The sequence below is a fragment of the Heteronotia binoei genome, chromosome 8, assembly GCF_032191835.1.
Source record: "Heteronotia binoei isolate CCM8104 ecotype False Entrance Well chromosome 8, APGP_CSIRO_Hbin_v1, whole genome shotgun sequence".
NCBI classification, from domain to species: domain Eukaryota; kingdom Metazoa; phylum Chordata; class Lepidosauria; order Squamata; family Gekkonidae; genus Heteronotia; species Heteronotia binoei.
The window spans coordinates 8,796,831-8,823,189 of NC_083230.1; the positions used below are offsets into that span (position 1 = coordinate 8,796,831).

The following is a 26,359-nucleotide window of genomic DNA, read 5'->3' on the forward strand; positions in this document are numbered from 1 at the left end:
AATTGAAGATAAAGGCCATAAGTTTTCCAACCCATCTTGCAGAAGTTATGGCCACCAGAAAGCCTGTTTTCCATGACAAATATTGTAAAGAACTTGTAACCACTGGCTCAAAGGGTTTATCTGTTTGCTGTGGAGGACCAATGGAAGCTCCCATGGTATTCTGAGGCATCTGATGAGGGAATACAGCTAAAGGACCCCTTTCAGGAAGCACTTGGAATCAGGATGAGCAAATACACAGTAGTCATCAATAGGGTCGTGGTATGCTACCACGATAAACTCTGAGGGAGGAGTGGTTCAAATCTGTATCCACAAAGGAGAGTAGGAAGTCAAATACAGAAGGAGACCCACCTTGTTTGGAGAGGTGGGGAGCGTGGAGACAAATTTAGCCCACTTGCACATGTATGACTTATGTGTGGAGGGCTTCCAGCTGTCAAATATGACATGTTGCACTCTGCCAGAGAAGCAGCACAGAAAAGGAGGATAGCCGTATACGTATGTACTGAGGAAAGCATCAAGAAACTTGGCCAATGGATCGGTGAGGGCATGAGTTGCAGCGGCAGTATAACTGGTGCTGTCAGGTCCAATGCACATGTTTTTTGAGAAGTGGCTCAGTGGTTATGTTTCCAATGATTATCGGAGTCGTGTTTGTGTTTCTTTTTTATTCTCTGATCGTGATCCCTTATCCTCCCTGCTCTTTTTTTGCAGATGTAGAGGATTCCAACATTGATGCCAAGTCCAGTGTCTTTGGAGGGGCTATCGGCTTTGGGTTAAGAATGGCCAGTAATGGCCACCTCTGCTGGTGTTGACTTGGTTGTCAGTGCCGAGGTCAATGGGTTGGCCAAGGTGTCAAAAGAGGCAGAGGAAGTCAATTGCATAAGGCGAAGAGAAAGTGCCAATTCGAAAAGTGCTGCTGAGAGGCAAGCCATTCTGTTTTTTCATTTGCCTAGAGAATTTAGCGCAATGCTGGCAGGAATCGATCCAATGCACTTCGTCCAGGCAGAGTAAGCAAAGGGAATGGCTGACGGGTGGTGGAATTTTGTTCCCAAACTTTGCAGTGCTTAAAGCAGTCCCGGCTTTCTTCCCATACAGTAAGGGTTGTCATGTGGTGAAACTGGGGAAGGAAGGGGGGGGGGGGTGCAACGGCCAAGGAGGCAAGTCCTGAGTAAACCCCCTCCAAACCTCAGTCACCCTTTTGTCTTTCCACAGTTATCAAGAAGAGAAGAATAAAAGTTGAAGAAACAGAATGAAGAAATGAAGAGAGAGAAGTTCACTGGCTGTAGCAGAGGAGACTGTTTGATCAGCGCAACAGTCAGAAAAAAACTGGCAGGATGTCTGCACCCACTCCAGTGAGCATGTGTGGTGGGGTTTCTGTGCACGTTACTGTGGAGGGTGCAAAAATCCCTTTGGCTTTGAAGTTTACCGATTGGGATCAGCGCAGGCACTCTAATCCTAAGGGTGCCATGCACAGAGATCACAAAGAAGATCCAGAGATATTATCAATAGGGACGGGCATGAACCTTGTCACAAACCTATTTTGTCACCAACATTGCCTGGTTCACAAGACTGCATCTCCCATGAACCGCCAAGTTTTTGGTGGTGGTGGTTAACGAATCAGACACACTAGCACCAATTAATTGCCAAAGCAACCGGGGGAGGAGGGGGAACTGCAGTCCTGAAAGCACCAATAGTGGTTCTCCAAAGCTTGACAGGCAGCTCTGGCTGCCAACAAGAGACCTCCCATTCTGCTCTATAAATATCCTCAGCTCACACAGAGATTTTTTTTAATTGGCAGCAGGCAGTTAGGCAGACAGAGTTAACTATTAGAGGCAGGGAGAGAAGGAACTGGAAGTTATCCCTCAGTACTTACCCACACACGTCTCTTCACAATATCTGTTCCCCCAAAAAATGTTCGCTTCCAGCATCCCTATGTCCATGTCTGCCTCCTTATTTCTGCCCCCCCCCCCAAGAGTTGGTGCTTAAAGCCCTTCCCTGTCCACATACACCTCCATCTCTGGGGCCACCACTTCAAGTCTCTTTTAGACTTGGCAGGTCTGCTTTCATATACTAATAATGATGGAAAACACAAATGTGTATGAAAAAAATGAACCTTGGGGAGAGAAAGTAATATTTCTAATCAGTTATTTGAATATTTGAAACTGTTTTCAAAGGCTGACAGGAAGCTCACTCGGCAAGTAAAGGGGTACCTGAAGGAGATATCTTAAATATAACATTTAAAAAGAGAAAACATTCACAAGCAGACTACAATTCTTCCAAATAGTTGTTCAGCTCCTCCCTTCCCAAAGCAAAAAGAAGAAACGTAGAGTAATGACTCTGACAAAGGTGGAAATAACCATGTTCATTTCAAAAAAAGCCACCCCAGGTATTAAGAACCATTCAAAGCAGAGTGACACAAAGGTCTGTGGAAAGAACTCTGAAGAGAGAAGACAATAATAATACTAATAGTATCACAAATAAATAATATAGAAAAAAACTTCTGAGGATAGCTCAAGGAATTAATACACACACACACAAAGAGCAGCTAAAATAAATATAGCATGCACAAACTTTTGTGATCTCACTGGGGCAATTTTCTCAGGAGAATTGTTGAATGTAACCAAGTTTCAACCAAGTTATTCAGACTAACACAGGAAAATGAAAGGTCCTAGCTTATTCTTTACAATCTCTTTTACTGTGCAAACGACTTCTAAAATGAATGCAAAGCAATGGAAGCTTTCTTACTTTTTTACACCTTCACAAACTCTGCAGGAAGATCCACATAGCTCTGCTGGCTAGCCCTGCCCTGAGCCAGGCTCCTACAGAAATTTAAAGGCATACATTCCTTTCAAAAAGCAAGCTGTTCCAAAGCTTCTTCTAGCCTTCCAAAGCACATGGTGGCTGTTGGGGATGGGACTTCCCCCACACTGACCAGCTGGCTAGTGAAGGGGAGGAGCCTGCAAAGCTGGGACCTGGGGACTGACAAGTCTAGGAGGCAGGCACTTAGCAGTCCTACTAAGTTCCTGCTAACTGCCAATTGGAGAAAGCAGGTTTGGAGAAGGCAGGCACTCCAAGAGACAGTCTCCCTAACTGCTTCCCATCTCTCCATACCAGCCAGAATACTCTCCAAGCCATGGGGAATGCCATTCCTGTGAGTTCCGAATCAAGAAAAGCCCTGCCCACAATAATTCAACAACTAACTTGAACATGGACACTGGTACCAAAGCTTGCAATAAACCCCAGTGCTAACTTTGTTGCCACACACACCCAGACAACACAATCACTGGGCATAACAAAACCAACTACACCATCTCAGGCTCTTTCACTGGCTTATTTTCTAACATTGTATATGTCGTTACATGCCAATGATGCCCTTCAGTTCTCTACATAGGACTAACAGGTCAAACACTATACCAAGAGATAAATGGACACAAATCTGCCATAAAAAAATCACAAAACTGAGAAACTTGTAGAACGCTTCAACCTCTAGAACATTCAATTGGGGACTTCAAAGTAGCTGTTTTATTGCAAAAGAAACAGACTAGAACAAGAGATTGCTGAGCTAAAAGTTATCACAACACTATGGACCACAGAACCACCAAGACTTAAAAGAGATATTAGTTTCTTATTTCACTACACATTCTAACATCGGTCAGTTCTCACAGCTGTTTATACACTCTTTTATTATTCTGTATGCTAATTTGCTGCTATTCATAGGTCTTACAAACTGCCTTAATGCAATTTTAGCTCTATCTATTGCTCAGCTGTGACACTTTCACCATCATTCTCCAATTTTGACACATTTACAGCTTCTACTGTAATCCCAAGCAAATGCTATCCAGACTGATCATTATTCTTTCGATTTGTTAATCTCACTATTGTGCCACTGGATTCTAACTTTGTACTACTTTGCACGCTTAACCACTGCCCACCAACTATACGTAGCACTGCTCACTGTACCTCATTTCACTGTCTGATGAAGTGTGCATGCACAAGAAAGCTTATATTTTGAATAAAACTTTACTGGTCTTAAAGGTGCTACTGGACGCCAACTTTGTTCTACTGATCAGTTACTTATGCATCTTGACTCTAATTAGCCCTTCCTGGCAACACCCTCCCCATCCTCTACCTATATGTAATGGTTGGTGACTTCTGTTTCAGTGTATCTGAAGAAATGTGCATGCACACAAAATCTTACACCCAGGATAAAATTTTGTTGGTTTTAAAGGTGCCACAGGACTCTCATTCTGCTGCTTCAGACCACAACAGCTACTGCCTTGAATCGAGCATTTCGTGTGTGAATCATTAAAAAATATGGTTGGTTTTAAAACACATGGATCCGATTGTTTTGCTATGCAACCCATACTCCGCGCAAGAGGTCACTCTTAGGACAGAATGTTGTGAAATTGAATTGTTTCCAATTGGCAAAGGTGTCGAAACACGGATGTATTTTCTCTCCCCGTCTTTCCAGTCTATAAGTAGAACATATAAGGAAAGTTGGATTAGATTTTGATGGCGGAGTAAAATTTGGTCGAAGGAACAATGTGAGATATGCAGGTGTCACCATATTCCTGGCAGAAAATAGTGAGGATTTGAAATCGCTATTGATTAAGGTTAAAGCAGGAAATGCCAAAGTAGGACTACAGCTGAACATGAAGAGGACAAAAGGAACGACTATTGGAGAATTACACAGCGTTAAAGTTGATGATAAAGAAATTGAAATTGTTCAAGACTTTCTATTCCTTGGCTCCATCATCAACCCAAAAGGAGAATGCAACAAAGAAATCAGGAGTGAAACTGGGAAGGGAAGCCATGAAGGAGCTAGAAAAGATTCTTAAGTGTAAATATGCCCTCCCGTTATTTCCTCTTACCCTCTTCTTCGCAGACCCCATATCCCCATTGTCTACATATTTGTACACCTCTTCAAAGAACACTGTTAGTGAGACAAGATCTTCCCTTACAGAACCCATAGCGTTTGCTCATTAATGTGCCTACTAATTCTCTCTTTAATAATGGTTTCTACCAACTTACCAGGTACTGATATAAGACTGACTGGCCTGCAATTTCCCGGACTTCATATGGAGCCCTTTTTAAAGATGGGGGTGACATTAGCTACCTTCCAGTCCTCAAGAATGGAGAAGATTTTAATGAAAGATTACATATTTTGTGCCAGGAGATCCACAAGATCCATTTCAGTTCTTTCAGAAACTCTTGGATTATGCCCTCCGGGCCTGGTGATTTATAAATTTTTAAATCGTCTATCAGTTATAAGACCTCCTCTCTCATCACCTCAATCTGACTCAGGTCTTTCAACACCACTCCCAAAATCAGTGGTTTTGGAGTAGGCAAGCACTCCTCATCTTCCACAATGAAGACAGAGGGAAAAAATGCATTCAGTTATCCGGTGGATGCTGCTGAGTCTAGCCCCAGGCTGAGCTTATAGTGCGATTTATATGATGTAGAAGACTAGGAGGCGAGTTACTAGTTCATAAGATTGAAGCTTAATGGGGAGAAATTTTAGAAGTATATGACAGAGAGGACCAAATTTCTTTCCATTCTTTAGAAGTAAAACTTCTGTTGCAGTCTGTTTGCCACAAATTCTGATATTTCAATAGTGGTTTTTGAGCGGTATTAAGTATTAATTTATACAGTTTGGAGATAAGTTTAGTATCTTCTACCTGCAGAGTATGAATCATCTTTTCAAAATCAGTTTGAGGTCTGGTTATAGCGTTCTGAATTGTTGGTGTTGAGGTTTTCCGCATTTGGAAATAATGTAACCATAACATCTTAAAACCAATCCTCTTTTCCAATATTGATTTCTCTATCAATTTGGCTTTGACAAAGAAATCAATAACTCGGGTCAACCCTGCTTTATAACATAAGGTTATTTCTGTAGTGTCCTTATTTGACCATTTTTGGTTTATGTAGGAGGATTGGGGGGATAATCCTGGAGCTAACTGTTTCTTACATTTATTCCAGATTTTGGTAGCTGTGTGAAGGTAAGCACATTTATCCTTATCCTTGATATTTTTAGGGTTTGAGTTCCAAAAGAAGTCAAAAAAGTTAAGGGGTGCAATATCTTTCTGCTCCAGCTGAACCCACGCTGATGTAGGAGATATTATGACTCTTAATAAAGAAGCTAAGTTAGTTGCCTCATAGTAATAATGGAGGATGGGAATTTCCAGACCCCCATTTTGTATTGGCTTTTTAAGAGTTTTCTTATTGATTCTTGGGCGTTCCTTGGTCCAAAAAAATTGTAGCAATTCCTTTTGCCATAGGTCTGTTGTTTTTTTAGAGATTTCTATTGCTATGGTCCAAAAGAGGTATAAATACTTGGGGAGAAGAAATTGTTTAATGAGATTTAGTCTATCAGACCAGGTGAGTAACAAGCTGTTCCACTGTTTAGTTAAGTTTCTAATTTCATGTTGTAGACATAGAAAATAAACGTTAAACAATTGAGAGAAATCTGCAGGGATATTAATTCCTAAATATTTCCAGTTTTTTGGATATCCAATTATATGGGAAGGACTGTTTGATCTTCTGAATTTTGTCTGCTGGCATATTTATTGGGTATAGGTCAGATTTTATTTGACTGAGGGACAGTCCTGAGATTTGGCTAAATTGCTGCAGTACAGGTTGAATTTCTTTTACAGAGTCTAGCGGGTTGGTGATACAGAGTACATTGTCATTTGCATAAAGCGAGATTTGTGCATAGTAGGGCCAATGCTGATTCCCTTTATTGAGGGGTTTGTCCTAATAGCCTCAGCTAGAGGCTCAATAGCTAGGGCAAAGAGGAGCAGGGACAAGGGACAACCTTGCCTCGTTCCACGCTGTAGGGTTATTGACTCCGAGAAATGACCATTAATAAGCAATTTGGCCGAGAGGTTCTCATAAAGCACATGAATTGCATTGTTAAAAGTCCCACAGCCCATACCCACTAAAACTGCCTTTAAAAAGGGGACTTCCATGCTATCAAGTGCCTTGGTAGCATCAAGTGACAATAATAAAGCTTCAATATGGCTGGACTTGCAATATGAAATTATGTTTAGTAGACAACGCGTGTTGTCAGCAATGTTTCTTTTGTATATAAAGCCAGTTTGGTCTGGCTTTATGTAGTCTGGGAGGATGGTTTTTAATCTGTTTGCCAGGATTTTGGTAAAAATTTTGCTATCGATATTTAGTAAGGAAATTGGTCGGTAAGAGCTACGGTCTTGACAGTCCTTATTTGGTTTTAAGAGGGTGATAATGTTGGCCTCTGACCAAGTTTTGGGCATATGTCCTGATTCTAATATATGGTTGCATAGCTGTGCTAAGCGGGTTACCAATTCATTTTAAAAATATTATAATATTTGAGAGGGAGCCCATCCCTACCCGGGGCTGTATTCGATTTCAGTTGCTGTATGGTATCTAAAACCTCAGTAGTTGTAAGTCTTTTCTAACAGTTGTATATGAGGTGGTTTCAGCTGCAGCAGTAGATCACCCTTTTTAAGAAATTCTTGAATACTGGAAATTTCTGGATTAGAAGTTTTATATAGATTAGTGTAAAAATAAACCATGCTATCTATAAACCATTACTATCTATGAGAGAATAAATATGGGTTGCCTGTCTCTTCTGTTTGACTTTCCATGCTAAATACTTGATGTGTTTGGAAGATTTTTGCCACTGTCTATGCTTAAGGTATGTTAATTGTTTGTGGATGTGTTCAGTTTCTTTGTTTTGAAGGAGTTTACGCTCAGCTTCCAATTTTTTATATATTCGTGGACTACCAGTTTTTTTGGGAAGTTGTTCTAAATGTTTAATTTTTTCCTGAGCTTCCAATATTAACTGTTTCTTTTCTCTTTTTAGACGGATTGCAAAAGAAGACACTAGACCTTTAACTACAGCCTTAGAGGCATCCCAAATTGTTGTTACTGGGATATCTATTGTATTATTTTCTTTAAAGTAATTTTGTATATCTTGAGTTATTTGGGTTTTTATTGTTTCATCTAATAAAATAGTTTTCTCAAATTTCCAGCCTCTTGCTATCTGTGTCCTTGATAACGATTTCAAATTGCATATAATTGGGTATGATCTGACCACATTTTTATGCCAATTTGTGCGTCTATGAGTGACCGCATTAATGATTGAGACAGAAGGACGTAATCTATACCCGTGTATATGTTATGTCGAGTAGAATAAAATGTGTAGTCCCTCTCATTTCCATGAGACTGACGCCATGCATCATATAAACCAAATTTTTCCAATAGCGCATAAAGCCCTATGTCTGTTTTAGCTGGTTTCTGATAACTTGGTTGTACATGGGTTTTGTCTAAAAATTTGTCAGCTATGAAATTAAAGTCACTCCTGGGGATTACATCTTTGCATTGAAACAGTTGTAATTGACTTAAAGTTTGCTTCAAAAAATCGAATTGGTTTGAATTTGGTGCGTAAAGAGCAGCAAAGGTTACTGTAAAACCATCTAAACAACCTTTAATAAAAAGGTACCTGCCGAGGATCGGAAATAATTTCTTGGAGATCAAAGCAAATGTGTCTGGATCTGAACCACAACACCTCTCGATTTGGAGTTTCCAGGAGCTGCTATTTGGGTTGGGAACCAGTTTGTCTTAAGAACTGGAAGATCTTTAGATCTTATATGTGTTTCCTGAAGAAATAAAATGTCAAGCTTATCTTTCAAAATTTGGGAAAGTATATGTTTTTGTTTGATTTTGTTATTTAAACCACGCACATTATGAGACATGACTTTCAATGGATTCATTTTGATATCTCTAACACCTAACAACTTATGGAAGTGTTAACTGAACTTTAATATCTATCTACTTTAGTATTCTGTGATGTTGGAAAAAAAAACCCCAACCCTCTAATTTTCTTATACCTACTCTAAGTGATTAACTATTTACCTGCTCCTTATCACTAAAACAACTCTTATATCTCTAATAACTACTATATCTACACTATTACTATCTAACTACAATACAAAAACAAATAAGCTCTATTTTAAAATCTAAAATCTACTGCATAATCTAAAATACTACCTTAAGCAATTCTGTAATGTTATACTAATACCTATATGAACTATAATATTATAATTATACAATTTTGTCACTACTATGAAGACCCTAAGGTCTAAAACAATATCTACATTCTAACAGTTTATAATCTAACAACACCCCCCTTTCCCCCCTCGCTAAAAACAGGTCTTTGTTCCTTAAACACACAAATTATGTCTATATATATAAAACAACCAAGAAATTAGGTTTACCAAGCCCCCACAATCCAAAAAATCAAAATATATCACCCTGAGAAAGTTATTGTATTTAAGCTTCCTTCTGTGTCCAAAATAACACAGCTGTTCCCGCCCCCCTGCACCGCCCCCCGTTTTGAAAGCGGAGGTGTAAGAAGGATAAGTTCTGGGTGAGTGACTGGAAGTGGAGGATGGAAGGTGGCTCACAAGCACCCTGGATATCCACACCCTGCCCAAGAGGCAACAGTGGGAGCTTTTATCACTGGCAGGGATGTGCAGACCCCGGGTGCCTGGCCATTCCGCAGAGTGGGGGGTGGCTGGGAGCTTTTCCTGGGGGTCGATGGCTAGGAGAGTGCCCAGGTGGGGAGTGGCAGGTGCATGCGTGTGAGTTGGGAGGATGGGATGGGGTGGTGAATAAAACTTGGTTGGTCTTAAACGTGCCACTGGACTCTTACTTTGTTCTATTGCTTCAGGCAAAAACGGCTACCCACCTGGATCAAGCCTGGAAGCAGAGAGATGTTTTTATTCAAACAGATTCTTGATGTGGAGTTGGCTGTAAGCACCACCTCCAACAACAACAACAACAAGACAAAGATGCTTCAGGAGCAAGCTGCCCAAAGTCAATCTGCTTTCTAAAAAAAACCCCTTATTTCTGCTTCTGTCAGTGAAATCTGCCAAGAGAAACAAGCTCTGTGTCATGCAGGCACTGTTTAATTTTAGCACTGCAAAAGATTTACATGCATTGTATCTCCTCCCCGTTTAAAAAGCCATGCAGTCACTGTTTAATTTTGGGATTGCAAAGGATTTGCATACACTGTTTCTCCTCCCCATTTAAAAACTATGTGCAAGAATTAATCTAACTACCCAGAAATGGAAAGGTTTTCTCTCCCTGCCTGCCTACCACATAAAACCAGAACTTACACATGAGGGGAGAGAGGGTTCTCCCATCATACATTACGACAGATAACAGGCTTTGGCAGTGCTGTTCTCAGCACTATTGGGGAAACCATTAATCAAATTCTCCTAAATAAGAACATAAAACAATACAAATGAATGGATAAGAATAAGTATTCACTTGGAGCTCCTTGGAGCAAGAAATAGCCGTGATCGTTTTTCAGGGAGGAAATACCAAAAAGGAAAGCAGCAGATGGCTAGATCGTATTACATACCATACAAGAACACTTTCTCTTACTAGTGCAAATATATTAGTCAGTCCACACAGTATTACAGGGAATGGCAATAGCGATAATAAAGGGACATAATGTTATCTTCTGGATTCAATCAAGTGAAACACAGAGCAGTCAGAACAATAGCTTGGGCCCCAAACAATCAAGATTGTGGAGTTATTTTCCGGGCATGCACAGGCATGAGGGAAATTAATTTTAATTTTTTTATTTCGTTTCAGTATAAAGGGGAAGGAATGGTGCAGGGATACAGAAGTAAAAAAGGGAAGGAGTTGGGGGAAGAACAAAACGGGGGGGGGGGGGAGGGAAGAAAAGCAGTAAATAAAACTGTTACATTTCTACCTTCCAAAACTGACACTAAATTCTTTCTACCTGCAAGTCTTAAATTTTAACCCAATCCAACCATGACATTCTACAGTCTTATTATTTAATTATATATTTTTACTAATTATTACTTATAATATACTGTTATAATATACTATACTATTCATCTTTAATACCAACAAATGAGAAAAGCAAAGAAACCAATCACAAAATAAAACCCGCTAGCTACCGTATTTTTCGGACCATAAGGTGCTCCGGACCATAGGACGCACCTTCGTCCTGGGGGGCGATTGGCTGCCTGCACCTCTGATCCCGGCGCTCCCCCCACGCCTTCCTGTCTGGCTCCAGCTTCTTCCAGCAAGCGCTGGGATCGCTCCACGCTGCCCCCACCGCAAACCCAGCGCTTCGCGAGCGCCGGCTGTGGAGGGGGCAACGTGCTTCCTCCGTGCCCGTCTGCCTGGCTCCAGCTCTGACGCTTACAGCAAACGCCAGGATCGCTCCCTCCGCCCTTCGATCCCAGCACTTGCTTTAAGCATCAGAGCTGGAGCCAGGCAGACAGGCATGGAGGAAGGCGCGGGGGAAACACTGGGATCAGAGGCGGAGGCAACGGATCCCCCCCCGGAGGAAGGTACCTTCACTCCATAAGACGCACACACTTTCCCCCCCACTTTTTTTTGGGGGGGGGTTGCGTCTTATGGTCTGAAAAATACGGTAATTTTAACCATATCAGGGGTAAGTACTAACTTTAGCAATACTAACAATAATTATAAGCAGAGAAGATGAATATAATCTCTTTATCCTTAATACTACCTTAACTATTTCCAACAGAGAAAACATAAAAATAGCAAAAGATCAAAATAAAACCTAGCAGATATTACTTTATCTGTTTCAATATCAACAGAATCTATTGCTAAAAAGAAAGAAAAATAAAAAAATAACCAAGAGCAGATCTTTAAAGTTTTCAAATACCTGTGTTGTCTACCTTATTGTAAATTGACCCAAATTAATTATTTGTCTAGATTAAGTATTTAAATATTTAACTTCATTGAACTTTTGGGAGACTATATCTCCTATTTTCAAATTACTCCAGCCCCCCCCCCCCCCCACAAATTTAATAAACAGTGACAGCCTCATTTCCCATACTTATTTTTTACCTAGGTAAAAAATCATACAATATCTATAACCCTCTCTCTATTAACTTACTCCACTTAACTTTATAAGAAAAAAGTAGAATCCCTAAATAAAAACGGCCTCCTCTCTCTCATTTATTTTACCCATGGAAAAGATCATATATCTCTATAACCCACTCTCTATGAAATTGATTAGCTTTAAGAATATGAGAGCCATAAAAATAACAAGCAGAAGAAAGGCATTCGGATTCTAAAACTTTCATTTGCCATTTCAAAGCCGTACGTCTCTAAAAATCTCGCTTGCCATTTCCGATCCGTTTCAAGGCCGCACGCCTTTTGTTAATTCCATGTTAACCAGTTACAAGAAAGAGCAACAGTTTATAATCCCTTCTTTTAAAAAGTTTTCCAAGACTTGATCTTCATGAAGTTGTCTGCCTTTTCTCCCTTTAGCATATATATCAATTTTATTAACAGCTATGGGATCTCCACGCCGCCACTTCCTCCAGCATGAACTTTAATCAAACTTGATTTCTGCCTCCTTTTTGTAACTGTGCACAATGTCTCCATTTTGATTTCTTTCGCCTTCTTTCCCACCAGATCTTCCTCCACCTCTCTCATCTCCGTAGACATCACTGGGATTCCTTCATCACTCCACTCGTGTAGATTTTCAGTTTCGCTGTGTTTTAAAATAAAGGTTTCCATCTTGTTCTGTATCAACTCTGCTAGCAGATGGATTTCCTGCTTTAAGGAGGATATGGCAATCATAATATTTTTTTATCAAGCGCTTCAGGTTGAATCACCATCTTCTCCGCAATATAACTCAGTCTGATAATAAAAAAAACCAACTCAAAGTCCCAGATAATCTATCTATCTCAATCTCCTCCAGCCATGAGCTTTCCTCTTGCAGTCCAGTTGTAATCATTTCAATCCCAATCAGGTATTAGAAGCATTTCTCTTAAAAAATATATCAGACTTTTGTTCAGACCGTATTAAAACAAAATGCACTCATTATAGCTTGTTTAATTGTAAGCCAAATCCATTCGAATGTCCATGTTCAGTCCAATTTAAATTATAAAGAGTTCTTAAGTTTGTTCTTTGTCTTTTTGATGTGGGTTCACTAATTTCCCTCATCCCTTTCTTCCCCCAAGGGATAAGGAAAATTAGTGACCCCACCCCATCACCACCACTGATAGCCTTTCACATTACCCCGAAGGCTGCTCTGGAGGTTCCCTCCAACTTCAGGAAAGAAAAACCCAGAGAACAGGCTTGCGAGAACAATCTGCAAACGTCAAAATGGGTTTCCTTACTAAGCCACAGCAATTTGTAGCACTTCAATGAATAACTTCTAGCACCTTTTTGAGGTTTATCCCTTTTCGTGATACAAAACATGAAAACATGAACCTATCTTATACTGAACCAGATCATTGGTCTAATCAAGGTCCATATTGTCTGCTCAGAGTGATAGGAGGCTCTTTGACAAAACAGGGTTACACTTACCTGTAACTGTTGTTCATTGAGTGGTTGCCTTTACAGTAACAAGTGAGTTCCTGAGAACATGCTGGCCTGCTCAAAAACTCTAGACTACAATTCTTTCCCCTTCTCCACACTGATTTCCTGCCTTTTCCAGCGTAACAGGAAAGGGTGGAGTGCCCTTCCTGCAGTTCTTTATCACGGCCATTGGAAAGAGCTTTTCTTACTTATTAGAATCGTCAGAGCTCACAACAAGGCAAGAGGGAGGGATGTGTGATGGCATACATTACCACAGGATGAACAATCATTACAAGTAAACGCAACCCTGTTTTCATCATCGTGGCATGTGTGCAGTCCCACATAGGAGACAAGCAAGCTGACTTATCAGTTTGGTGAGCCAGTTTGGTGTAGTGGTTAAGTGTGCGGACTCTTATCTGGGAGAACCGGGCTTGATTCCCCACTCCTCCACTTGCACCTGCTGGAATGGCCTTGGGTTAGCCATAGCTCTCGGTGAGCTGACTTATCAGTTTGGAGAGCCAGTTTGGTGTAGTGGTTAAGTGTGCGAACTCTTATCTGGGAGAACCGGGCTTGATTCCCCACTCCTCCACTCGCACCTGCTGGAATGGCCTTAGGTCAGCCATAGCTCTCGGTGAGTTGTCCTTGAAAGGGCAGCTGCTATAAGAGCCCTCTCCAGCCCCACCCACCTCACAGGGTGTCTGTTGTGGGGGAGGAAGGGAAAGGAGATTGTGAGCCGCTCTGAGTCTCTTCGGAGTGGAGGGCGGGATATAAATCCAATATCTTCATCTACCTCACAGGGTGTCTGTTGTGGGGGAGGAAGGTAAAGGAGATTGTGAGCTGCTCTGAGACTCTTCGGAGTGGAGGGCGGGATATAAATCCAATATCATCTTCTTCTTCTATCAATCTTGAAAGGCAGGTGTGAGCTCCTAGTAGAATATTGCTTGGAGTAATTAATTAAAGATTAATTAATTAATCTTTCTGATTGCTGGGATTCTTCATGGTCTCCGTGTCCATGGAACAGTGCTTGCAAAAGTGCAAGCAAAGTAACCAGGTCACAGTTTTGCATATCTCTTTCTACTGGAAGGCCTTGCTGGATTGCTGGTGAGGTCAGCTGTGCCTTGATGGAATGGGAGCGACAGTGTGATGGGGAGACAACTCGTTCAAGCTGATAGGCTAACTGGAAGCAAGTGAAGATTCATTTCAAAATAGATTGTGTGGAAGGTTTATGGCCTGATTTAGTAACTCAACCAGTGGAGTTGGGATGATTCACCTTCCACACCATATCTGTGGCCCTTGAGTGGGCACAAGGTATCTATTTTGAGTGATCTCGCAATATGAATCAGTTGCTCACTATGCAACCTGAAGTCTTCACTAGGAGAATACATGAATGGCTCCAGAGGCTGGTCCTCTGGTGATGGTTCAAAGGCAAAATCATTATATGGTGACTGTTTATACTCACAATGTGATTGAAAGTCCAGCAACAGTGCCACTGGAGAAACAGGACAACTGTTTGATGTTACTGGAAAATCTTTTATGACTTTAATTGGATCAAAACTAGGAGGGACACAGGAATTCCAATTCCGGTCATCATAGTAGATACTGTATAAATCAGCGGTGTTGAACTCATTTGTTAGGATGGCTGAATCAGTCACGAATGGGACTTTGTGGGGCCAAATTATGCATGTCATAAAATGTAATGCCAGATAGCAGAAATATAAACTTTATAAAGGACACAAACAAACACAATTAAATATATTATTTTTAAACTTAAAATACAAACATGCTCAAAACTCTTGTGATATTTTGTTTAAAATTGAAAGGTGGGAGAATAGTGGGTTTTTGCAATGCAATTTTAAAAATAAAACATTAAGGAAAAAACAAGGATCGCAGCAGAAACTAAAAACATTAAATGCTCTCAGCCTGGGAAAACATCAAATGGAAAGGCACTGCAAGCTTCTCCCCCCCCCCTCCCCGGTCTAGTCAGATTGGCAATGGCTCTCCAGTGTAATATCCCTCTTTGGCTGTGGGTTCCCAAGTTAGGGTACTCACTAGGCAGCAGTTCTCACATCCACTGAGAAGAGACAAAGCTGGCTCAAAGCATCAACCTTTTATGTGCAAGGACACAACTCCAGGAAGCTTCAGCTGGTCGTAGAAACAATGGGAAGTTACACTGAGCTCCACTCCATTGAAGCACACTGCAACATAGACGAAGTTGCAAAAAAAATGTGGAGTGGATTTTCCATTCAAGTCTATACGCCCAGAGACCTGAATGGAAAATCCACTCCACGTTTTCTTTGCAGCTTTGCTCTCTGCTTTAGCCTCTGCAAGGACAAGGAAGAAGGAGCTGGGAACTCTGGCAGCCTCAGAGCATCAAAGGGTGAGGACCTAAGTCGGGGAGGTGAAGAAAAGACTCAGCTGGCCTGATTAAAGCCATGGGTGGTTGGTTTGGTCTGTGGACCAGAAATTTGATACCCCTGGTATAGATCCTCTAAAAGAGATGCCGGAGGACAGACCGGAGGGTGCACTGATGGGTCTGGCTGATGAGCTGGATCTAGTTTACAAGATGGCAATGGTGGATGACAGGGAATCAATGATCCAGAACTGACAAGTTCCCTCTCTGATACTGATGGAGTCAACAATAGGGGTTCTTGAAATTAGTGTGGGTTCAGCAATGGGTTCAAGGGATGGCTGTGCTGCAACTACGGCTTTGTGACAGGAAGAAGGTGACTTGGATGACTGTGACTTTTTTTCCCCCAGCATGCTTGTATTTATTATGTGCTCCGAAACACTTCTCCTGGATAATGCTTGGATGGTAGCAGATAGCACCCTTTTCAGTGTTGTGGCTGGGCCAAAAATTCTGAAACCAGACTTGGCATTGTCTTTGGACAATTGCCAAGAAACAGTGCTGGACAAAACTTTCTCCCATATAGTGACTTTCAGATGTGACACTCTGCCATGTCTTGCATTGGGAGTAAACAGCCTAATCACTGGGCACCAGAAGACATTGTGCTTCTTCACCAAGGCATAGTAGACACAGTGTACGGTCATCTGTATGGGGGATTTTTGCTCAGCAAGTTGTGCATTTTTTAAAAAGAGAGCTTTCTGTGTTGTATTAAATGAGGCAGGTCCTTTGGAATTCTCTTTGTAACAAATTTGGTGCATCAAAAGCAGAAGAAGGCTCGAAGGCTGCACATTTCCTCACACAAAGCTTCGAAGAGAACCCTTCTCCACAGTGGCAGGGACAGAACTAATGGAAGGGCACTCCAAAGCATTGTGGAGGAGGGGGAAGGAGCAGCCATAGAGCCAGTTTGGTGTAATGGTTAAGTGTGCGGACTCTTATCCGGGAGAACCGGGTTTGATTCCCCACTCCTCCACTTGCACCTGCTGGAATGGCCTTGGGTTAATCCTAGCTCTTGTAGGAGTTGTCCTTGAAAGGGCAGCTTCTGGGAGAGCTCGCTCAGCCCCACCCACCTCACAGGGTGTCTGTTGTGGGGGAAGGAGAGAAAGGAGATTGTAAACTGCTCTAAGACTCTGATTCAGAGAGAAGGGTGGGGTATAAATCTGCTGTGGTCGTCGTCGTCTTCTCTTGAGCTTCAAAATTTCTGTATGGCAGGCCTGCACAGTAACTCATATGGGACTGAACAGGTATCATGATAATGAACACTTGTTATAAAATCCATTTACCCAGAGATGCCAGGGATTAAACCCAAGATGTTCTGCATGCAAAGCAGATGTTCTACCCGATCCCCAGTCCTTCCATAGCCAAAAAGGCCATTTTATTTTACATTCAAGTCACTAAAGACTGAGGCCTGGTTTAAAATGTGGCTGCAGGAAAACAAAATTGTACTCATCAATTAATTTTCTTATGCCAGTTTTCTCCTCTTGGCAGTTATTTCACTAGATTATATATTACACTTGCATTTTAAATGGAGCACTGCCAGCAACAATACCGGGCTAGAATCTAGGAGACCCAGGTTCAGATCCCCATTCTGCCATGAAAGCTTGCTGGGAGACCTTAATCCAGGTTCATTTTCTCAGCCTCATTCGCTCTCAGAGTTGTTGTGAAAATAAAATGGAGGAGAGAGAAAATGATGTAAGCCACATTGAGTCCTCATTGGGAAGAAAGATGGAGTGTAAATAAAGTAACTAAATAAAATTAAAGCTACTAAACTGCTTCAGCAAGAACCTACTTAGCTAGAAGGGGAAGGATGGAAGACTACCTTTGCTAGTTCATCAATGAAACACACGTGTGTAACAGGATCGCGTTTCTTGGACAACACTTTCTGCAAGTGCTGCACCTGAAAAATAAAAAAGATATTGTTTTAAACTTAAATTTGTTTTCCCAAAAACTATACCATAATGGAAACACATGTTTAAATGACCAAATACCTGACCGCAAGCTGCACAGATCTGATCCATTAATTTTTCCATGTTTGTCCACAGAGCCGCTCTATAGGCTGCTGTGTTTCCTGGTGTTGGCATGGCTGCTCGCCCAGGGGCACCTAAAGAAGTTTTAAACAACAATTTGCATCAAAGCTGAACATATGAACAAAATCACATTAAGCACCAACATCTATAATCTAGACTATATAGACGTAAGGTAACTTTAGACATAAGATGCAGATACACGAGAACCAGTGCAGATATACAAGAGTCAGGAGGTAGAGAGCAGCAACAGAACCTTTGTTTGGAAAAATTCTAGTCTGCTCTGCCATAAAGCTCACTGAGTTGTCCTCTGCAAACCATTACCTACTGCTCTCTTCTTATTTCCCAGGGATGTTCAGAAGACAAAACCAAGTATCTCTCATATATCCCATCCTGGGCTCTCTGGAAGGACAGCAGTGCCCCCTCTAAGCTGCGTTAGCATGAGCTAGCTCACAGATTTTCAGCCTCCAGCTCACACATTCTTGTTTTAGCTCAGGAAGGATGACCCCAGAGCACAATAATTTATGCAGCAGCTCACAACTTTAATGTCAGCAGCTCACAAAGTAGAATTTTTGCTCACAAAGACTCTGCAACTTAGAGGGAACATTGAAGGAGAGTACAATGCAAGTAGTTAGAGTAGAGATTATTAACAGTTCCTCTGTTCAGGCTAGTGAGCACTGTTTCTGCTTGGGCTCTCTCAGTGGCCAATCATGCTTTAAGGAATTAGACACGAGAAAGGCACCACTCCTTGCGGAGATGTTGAAGGTTCTGTAAGGCAGAGCTTTTCAAACATGCTTTCAGTGGTTAGGGAGTGTTGGTCAGTTCTGACTAGTGGATAAAAGGCTTGATCTGTTCTTGTAATGCTTATGGTGTGTGTGTGTTTTTGTTTATTCCTGAGAAATGAGATGAGGGAAGCCATTTGAGCTTTTGATAGCGAGGGAAGCCATTTGAGCTTCGCTAACTTGGAGAAAAAAACAGGACATATGCATATTAAATAAAATAGACAAATGTAATAAATGGTTTATCCAAGCAGCATACCCAAAAGATTAAGGAACATGAATGTAAATGGGGGTTAAGGAATTATAATTCATCTGGATATACTAGCCCAGGGGAGGCCAAGCTGTGACTCAGGAGCCACATGAGGCTCTTTCACACACATTGTGCGGCTCCCAGAGGTCGAGGAGGAACTTAATGCAGGCTTATTCTCAAGTAAGCATGCTTGGCATCTGAACCTCAGTCAGCCTCTCAGCACTGACCCATAGGTAGGTGAAGCAGGAAAGGAGGGGGAAATAGGCTGGCTTGCAAGCTCTTCTCCTCCATCACAGTGATTGCCCAGAGACCTAGAGCAGGGAAAGAGAGCACAAGAGCCAAGGGAGCCACTAGGAGGAGGAAGGGAATTCAAGAGAGGGGTGCAGGGTCTCTTCCTTAGTTTCACAACTCTTGTATTTACTAACTCTGGTGTCAAGGCAAAGAGAGATGCATACATTGGTCAGTGATTTACGTGGTACATGTGTGTTTCTTTCTTCTACTAGTGCCAAAAAACAATTCCCTAAACTTTCCCTATGCTGGGCTTATGGGGACTGTTAGTCCCAGGTTTGTTTGTTTTTTTAAAAAACCTCCTTCTATAATGGCCATATTATAAAGCGCATGCATATGTATTTTATCTTTCTGCGCAAAGAAATTACCACCAAGAGAGCCACTGTGAAGATATGCATTTTTTCTCCAGAGTTTTGAACTGAGTAAAACCTTCACCTTGAGTTTAAAGTTCTCCTCTCTCTTGGCAAAGAACAAGCAAGAGGAGAGAAGTCAATTCAGTTGCTTTTCACCTCACCTTAGCAACTCTTTTAGAAATACTAATAGATCTAGTGTGAGAGAATGGGATGGTCAAGCTTCTCCTGCCCTCAGCTAGACATATCTAGCAAGGAATGGAGTTGCAGGAATTAAGTACTTAACACTTTAAGAAAAAAGTCCTGGTGACTTCAGGAAAACCTTCTTCGGCCTGCCCTGACCAGGTATGTGGGAGGAGAAAGAGAAATGCTAAAACTCATGGGAGCGAGGAGGAAGCACTCTTCCGTGCTGATTCCATCAATGCAGACAGAACTCTTACCTGAGGACTGTGGGAGGAGACCACTGCCATGTGCTGGTCAACCCACTCAAGCAGGGGCTTCAAGGTAACTAAAACCTTGTAGAACATCTGTACTTTCTAAACTAAGGAGCCTGCCTTATATTTATCTGATAGGATGTGTAGCGAGGGAAGGATAATGAAGTTCCCAAACCCTTGCACAATCCACTGCTTGTGGACATTTTCTTTTTTAAAAAATATGTTATAACTCTGATGCTGGTAGTGGCTCTTTGTACCACATAGACCTCTACAGTCTTGGCCATGCTATTTTAAAAGGAGAGTGGGAGGGGGGGCAATCAGTTGGCAAGTGGCTATTCCCCCGGTGGTGCATGAGGCAGCAAGCTGTTCCCACAGTAACCAGGTGCTGGATAGTGGGAGACACCGATTCCAGGCTCGGAAGGGGAGCTAGGAGTCCTGGCCATCTCAGTGGAACATTCCTACAAAGGCCAGGTAATGGCAACAGTCGAACAGAAAGAAAGAAAAGCCCCTACAGATGATGGAAAGACCGGGTGGGTGGCACATGCCAGGAAGAGACCTGAGGCAGACACAGGGGCCTAGTTGCCTTGGAGGGCACAGTGGAACAGGCCCTGCAGGTCATAGCAGGACTGTTCCACCACAGCTACATTTAGTTTCATCCTCGGCATGAGGCCGGCACCTCAGGGAAGTTTTCAGTTCACTTGTTCCTCCAGCAGTGGCTGTTTCAAGGTGGAAACCCTCTGCCAAACACAAGCCCCATCAAGCCTTGACCACTTTTCTGAAACATTAGGGAACAATACTTTAACAGTGCTTAAAACAGCTCCAAGTGATAGGTTAAGAATCACATGTAGCTCCTGAGCCATGAATATCACTGAAGTAGGCTAAAGCCTTCCAGTGAGTTCATGACAGACAGTAGGCTTCCCAACCCTCCCGCCCTGGCGGGGGACCCCAGGTTTTCCACCCTCTTCCCCCGCTCCCCAAAAAAATGGAAGGGGGGAGGGGGGAAACGGAGGAGCAGCCACGGCGAGTGGGGAAGAGGCCGCCGCGCCGCTGCCGCCTCTTCTCCGCTTGCCGTGGCTGCTCCTCCGAGATGGGCTCAGGCTGAGCCCATCTAGGAGGAGCAGCCACGGCGAGCGGAGAAGAGGCGGCAGCTGCGGGGCGGCTTGCCAAGCTCCCCGGCGCCATTTCCCCCTCCCCCTAGCTCCACCCCAGTGTCTCCTGGCTCCACCCCCAAAACCCAGATATTTCTGGGGTTGGACTCGGCAACCCTAACAGACAGAAATCACATGATCCCAACATTTCATACTATTTTAGTTACTATTCAATGTCAGTTGCCACAAATTGAAATTTATATAAAAAGAGAGTAGAACATCACAACATGTTTCAGCAAAAAAATGGCTTCAGCTTTGGCCTAATTTCATTGACCTTAATGCAACTTCTCCACACCACAGACTGTCGGGTCACCACACCAAAAGAAGTTAATTGAACATTAAAACATGCTGAAGACCGATATGAAACTGCAAAACTGTGTTATCTCCCCTTGGTGGAGATATTTTACCAGGAGACTTTCCAATACATATTATATAAAAAACCAATAGTACCTCGAACCACTGCTTGCGAAGGCTGAGTTAAAACTTTAATATCCAAGGCATTGTTAATGTTCTCCTCCAAGGATGCACAATATCCATCCACAACATTCGTAATTGTGTCTTTTAAGGTCCCCAAATTATAGAAAACTTGAAGAGCAGTTCCAACTTGAGTAGGATTCTAAGAGAGGATAGAGAAGACCAGATACTAGATTCTGTAGAGATAGATCCCAATAGGCAGCCATGTTGGTCTGAAGCAATAGAACAAAGCAGTAGACAAGTGCACCTTTAAGACCAACTATGTTCCTCAAAGTAGCTGCTGTTTTACTGCAAAGGAACTTCAAGAACAGAATGGAGAGAGAAATTGCTAAATTACAAATTATCATGAAACTTGGCACAAACACTTCCCCAGGACTGAACAGGGATATTGGTTTTTAATCTCATTACAGATACTAAACCAACTCTCACTGAGGATAGCTGTGCATCCACAGTGTTCCAACGTGTTTTTTTTTTAGAACAGTGTATCAGAATAGTGTTTTTTTGTGTTGACATGCTCAAATGAGGGCTGTGGCTGTTTGTCTTATTACATATATTAACCCACCTTCCACTATACTTTAATGCACCCTGTTTTTCTAAGGGCTAACCTATATTATTTCTCTTTTAGAAGGGTGTACCAGAATATTTGGGTTTTTTTTTTTAATTGACATACTCAAATGGGGGATATTGGCTGTTTGTCTTATTGCATATACCAACCCATCCTATGGCAAACTATAAACTCTTGAGTAAACATGCTCTCTATTTAAACTAACAAAGCCAGAATGTCACCTAGATTTATGGTACCCCTACGACAGCAGTCTGCTTTTTATCACCTAGTGTTTTTTCAGCCGTTTTGTACTACACTAACAAACACAGATCCTATTTGTGATTCTTTTAATCTGCTAAAACCATTCCCATGATTCCACACTGCCCACTTATATTAAGAATTGCTGCGTCCATTCCCATATGTCTGATGAAGTCTGCTTAAGAGCATACAAAAGCTTACATTCTGAATAAAACTTCGTTGGTCTTAAAGGTGCGCTTGTCTACTGCTTTGTTCTAGATTCTGTATGTTCTCGCTATGAATCAATTAAGTCCTCAGTCCTAATTTTCTAGTCCTGCTTCACTTAGTTTATAGGGCTACCGTCCAGTGAAAGGATTGGGCCTATTGATCTTTTTTTCAACAGTAGGTTGATTTGTCCAATACATATATAATTACATGTGCATATTACAAAAACCTCAATATGTGCCTTTTTTAGATTTTGAAGGACATGTGTGACTATCTTATAATGCAATAAACAAAAGGTATGATTCATTATTGTCAGGAGACCAGCTTTAATTTTATACTAAACATCATCAAGTTATTCACATTCTCAAAGGAACAGAACCATCTTTGATACGGTACCGTACTTTAAATCCTTATACGAGTGGTACATGAGATGCAAATATAAAAAGGCATTACTCATAATATTACTGACCAAATATGCATGTGGATTGATTAAAATTGGCCTCACGCTATCATTCAAACAAAGCTTTGGTTTATTTAATCAACAAAGTGAATCAACTAAATAAATCTTTACCCGATCCATCAGTCAATTAATATGATTAAAGTTGCAACCCTAAAATTTAATACAATTTTCCTGTGCAAGCAAACAGCAAGAAAAGAGCAGAATTCATGTTAAAATCCCTCAAAAGCAAGTAGAAATAATAACTGTCATTGAGGATAACCTACTGGGGGGGGGGGGTGTCTCACAGCAGACTCCAACTCAACAGGGAACCTCCCACAAACCTTCCTCAGGAGGCGAAACAATTCCTGTTTTCCAGGAAGTAACAACCAATGTTCCCTCTAAGCTGAGTTAGCGTGAGCTAGCTCACAGATTTTTTGCCTCCAGCTTACACATTTTTGTCTTACCTCAGGAAGGATGACTCGAGAGCACAATAATTTATGCAGCAGCTCACAACTTTAATACCAGTAGCTCACAAAGTAGAATTTTTGCTCACAAGAGTCTGCAACTTAGAGGGAACACTGGTAACAACATTCAACATTTCAGTCGTAAGCAACCCACCAATTGTCCAAGTCTGTTCCACTTTCCTAGAAGACCACATTAGAAAACGCAGATAACAAAACTTTTTTTCATAATAGTTTATTTTCTCCAAAAATCAAATACAAAAGTAAACAAACAAACAAACAGAAACAAATTTGGATGGAGAATGCAGCTTCCATATAAGATAAAACAATAATGTACAACCATATATCTTTTTCATAATTATTTTAACCCCACTTCACACTACATGCTACCTTACCAACCTCTTAACCGGCATTATTCTCTAAAGTAATCCATATATTCAATCATATCCAATCCTAAAGCGGTGACCATTCTGTGCTTCGTATTAATTCTATTCACAGAATCTCTCTCCATAATAATCCACATACCATTATTTACAGTTACGTTTCCAAATCATAGTGCAGTAATTCATTCCATACTTCATATGAATTCTGTTCTGTTCTCAAAAGCTTTGCCAGAGAGTCTCTCCCCCCCCTTTTTTTTTGGAGGATTGAGATCATTTGTATAGGTTAAAATTAATTTTAGCCTTCTCTTTCTGACCAGCCATGGAGTCTCTCTTAAAACCTTTATCTGTTGTTCAGTAATTTTTGATGGTTGATCTATTAGAACTTTCCAGCCTAACATCTTGTATATTCTTCTATTAGAGGTACTCTGAACTTCCTGCTGAGACGAGTGTTTTCTAATATAGGCTGAACTGACACTATGAGCATCATCTATTTCTTTCTCTATATCCAAGGGCTCTATTTCTGTAATTACTGCCAGTGCTTCCCTTGATGTTTGTAATGCATTTTCTTGTTTTTGTTCTAGGACCTCATGAGGTCCCAGTTTGTAGACTCAACTCTAACCAACTCAACTCTAACCAACCTTTCTTCTTCTATCTCTTGAGATAATAATAATAATAATAATAATAATAATAATAATAATAATAATAATAATAATAATAATAATAATAATAATAATAATAATAATAATAATAATAATAATAAATTTATTTATACCCCGCCCTCCCCGCCGAAGTAGGCTCAGGGCGGCTTACAGGACATGGTGGGTCACACCATGATGTAACAATAAATACAATATAACCATTAAAATACATTTCTTAAACCAGCACTTAGATTAAAATTTAAAATTTAAATTACAGTATAAATTAATGGTGCTACATTCTTAATATACATGTAAACATACCTTATTGATGCGATGGTTCCATCTTAATATGCCAGCTGGAAAAGGATGGTTTTGCAAGCCCTATGGAACTGATTAAGGTCCCGCAGGGCCCGCACCTCCTCTGGCAGCTGGATCCACCATTGGGGTGCTGGTATCGAGAAGGCCCGCTCCCTTGTTACTTTCAGTTTGGCCTCCTTTGGCCCGGGGATTTTCAGTAGATTTTGTGAACTAGATCTCAGTGCTCTCTGGGGAACATATGGAGAGAGACGGTCCCTAAGGTAGGCAGTTATCTCATCTATCTCGATTTTTTATTAATAACCTTCATTTTAAAATCAAGGAACTTTACAGACTGAGTTAAACCCAGAATTTATTTTTAGTTCCTATTATTTGTTCCTTTATGTCATCCAGTTTTGAGTTCAACCCACCCATCTGCTCTAATAAATTCGCCTGTACCTGGTTCAATACTGTCCTAAAATAAATTTGCATATTATTTTGTAATTCTTTAATGACATCCTGAGGTATCAAGGGCCTCGTTGATTTGGGGAGGCCTAATGGTACTGCTGACTTGTCTAACGTACTCATTATTTTAGATTTTATATTTTAACCTACAGACCAATAACCTGTTTCTTATCCTTTTGTGTGTGTGTTATTCTCTTACCCTCTTTCCCTTATGTCCTTATAGCCAGTCAGCCAGTCATTACCACCACAAATTTTCCACCTTCCCTTCCTTACCTTTTCCTATAAACCCCTTTGCAATCAATTCATCTACATTAGTTCATTAATTTGTCATACATAACCAAATTCAAATTAATTAATCAATTGAATAAACAATTCATATAATAATTACTCCTTACTAATTTCAGAAATAAACACGTCTTGCTATCAGCCACTTTGAATCTTCCAACCTTGTTCTTTCTTCCTTCTTCCCGCCTTGTTCCTTCTACAGTTTACAGTCTAATTATCATAAATCTAGTTCCACCAATTCACTGTATCCCCGTCTGTAAGTTTTCCACTTCACAGATATATTTATTAAACAAACAACCACACCTAATCACTTAGCTTTCCACTCACACAAAACCAACCACACCGCCTCCCCCCCCCCAACAGCCTCACCACACCATATTAATCCTGTCGCTCATCCATACAAGTCCACATGACCCCCTCCTCACAATCTGCCTCACACTCACACTCACTCTCTTTTACTTTTTTCTCTCTCGCCTGCTTCCAATTATTGCCACCTTAATGTGTTATCTCTTCTTTTCATTTAAAGTCCAAAATGTTTTCATTAAGTCTTCTCTCTTCCTCTTCCTGTTGCTCTTCTACTTTCCGCCCGCTTGCTCTGTAGTAAATCCCGCCAGCCAGTTCATTTAGCGTTTTGATTTCAGCTATTCTGTCCCTTCCAGAATACCGTCCATGTAGCACAAAAGCAGCAGTCACATACGATTATTTTTACAGCCCCAAAAATCATTTAGTCAAAATTAATTGAATAGAGAATTTGTGTTTATAAGAATAATCAGCTATAGGTCCATCCACAAACCGCAATCCGCCTGCTAACCAAGTATACCAAATGCTGAACCTTTAATCCGTTGAAACCTTTAATCAGTTTCTGCTGCTGCCATCAT

At 41.2% G+C, this 26,359-nt stretch overlaps 1 protein-coding gene across 1 annotated transcript in view; it reads right to left on the reverse strand.

The window, feature by feature from the left end:
* Positions 1-26,359, reverse strand: part of COG5 (component of oligomeric golgi complex 5) — a 307,502-nt gene that overhangs the window by 119,545 nt on the left and 161,598 nt on the right. The window contains exons 8-10 of the mRNA XM_060244724.1: positions 21,487-21,652; positions 17,752-17,864; positions 17,583-17,660 (exon numbers count right to left, since the gene is read on the reverse strand). Coding sequence (XP_060100707.1) covers positions 17,583-17,660; positions 17,752-17,864; positions 21,487-21,652 — 357 coding nt within the window. The remainder of the gene's footprint in view (positions 1-17,582; positions 17,661-17,751; positions 17,865-21,486; positions 21,653-26,359) is intronic.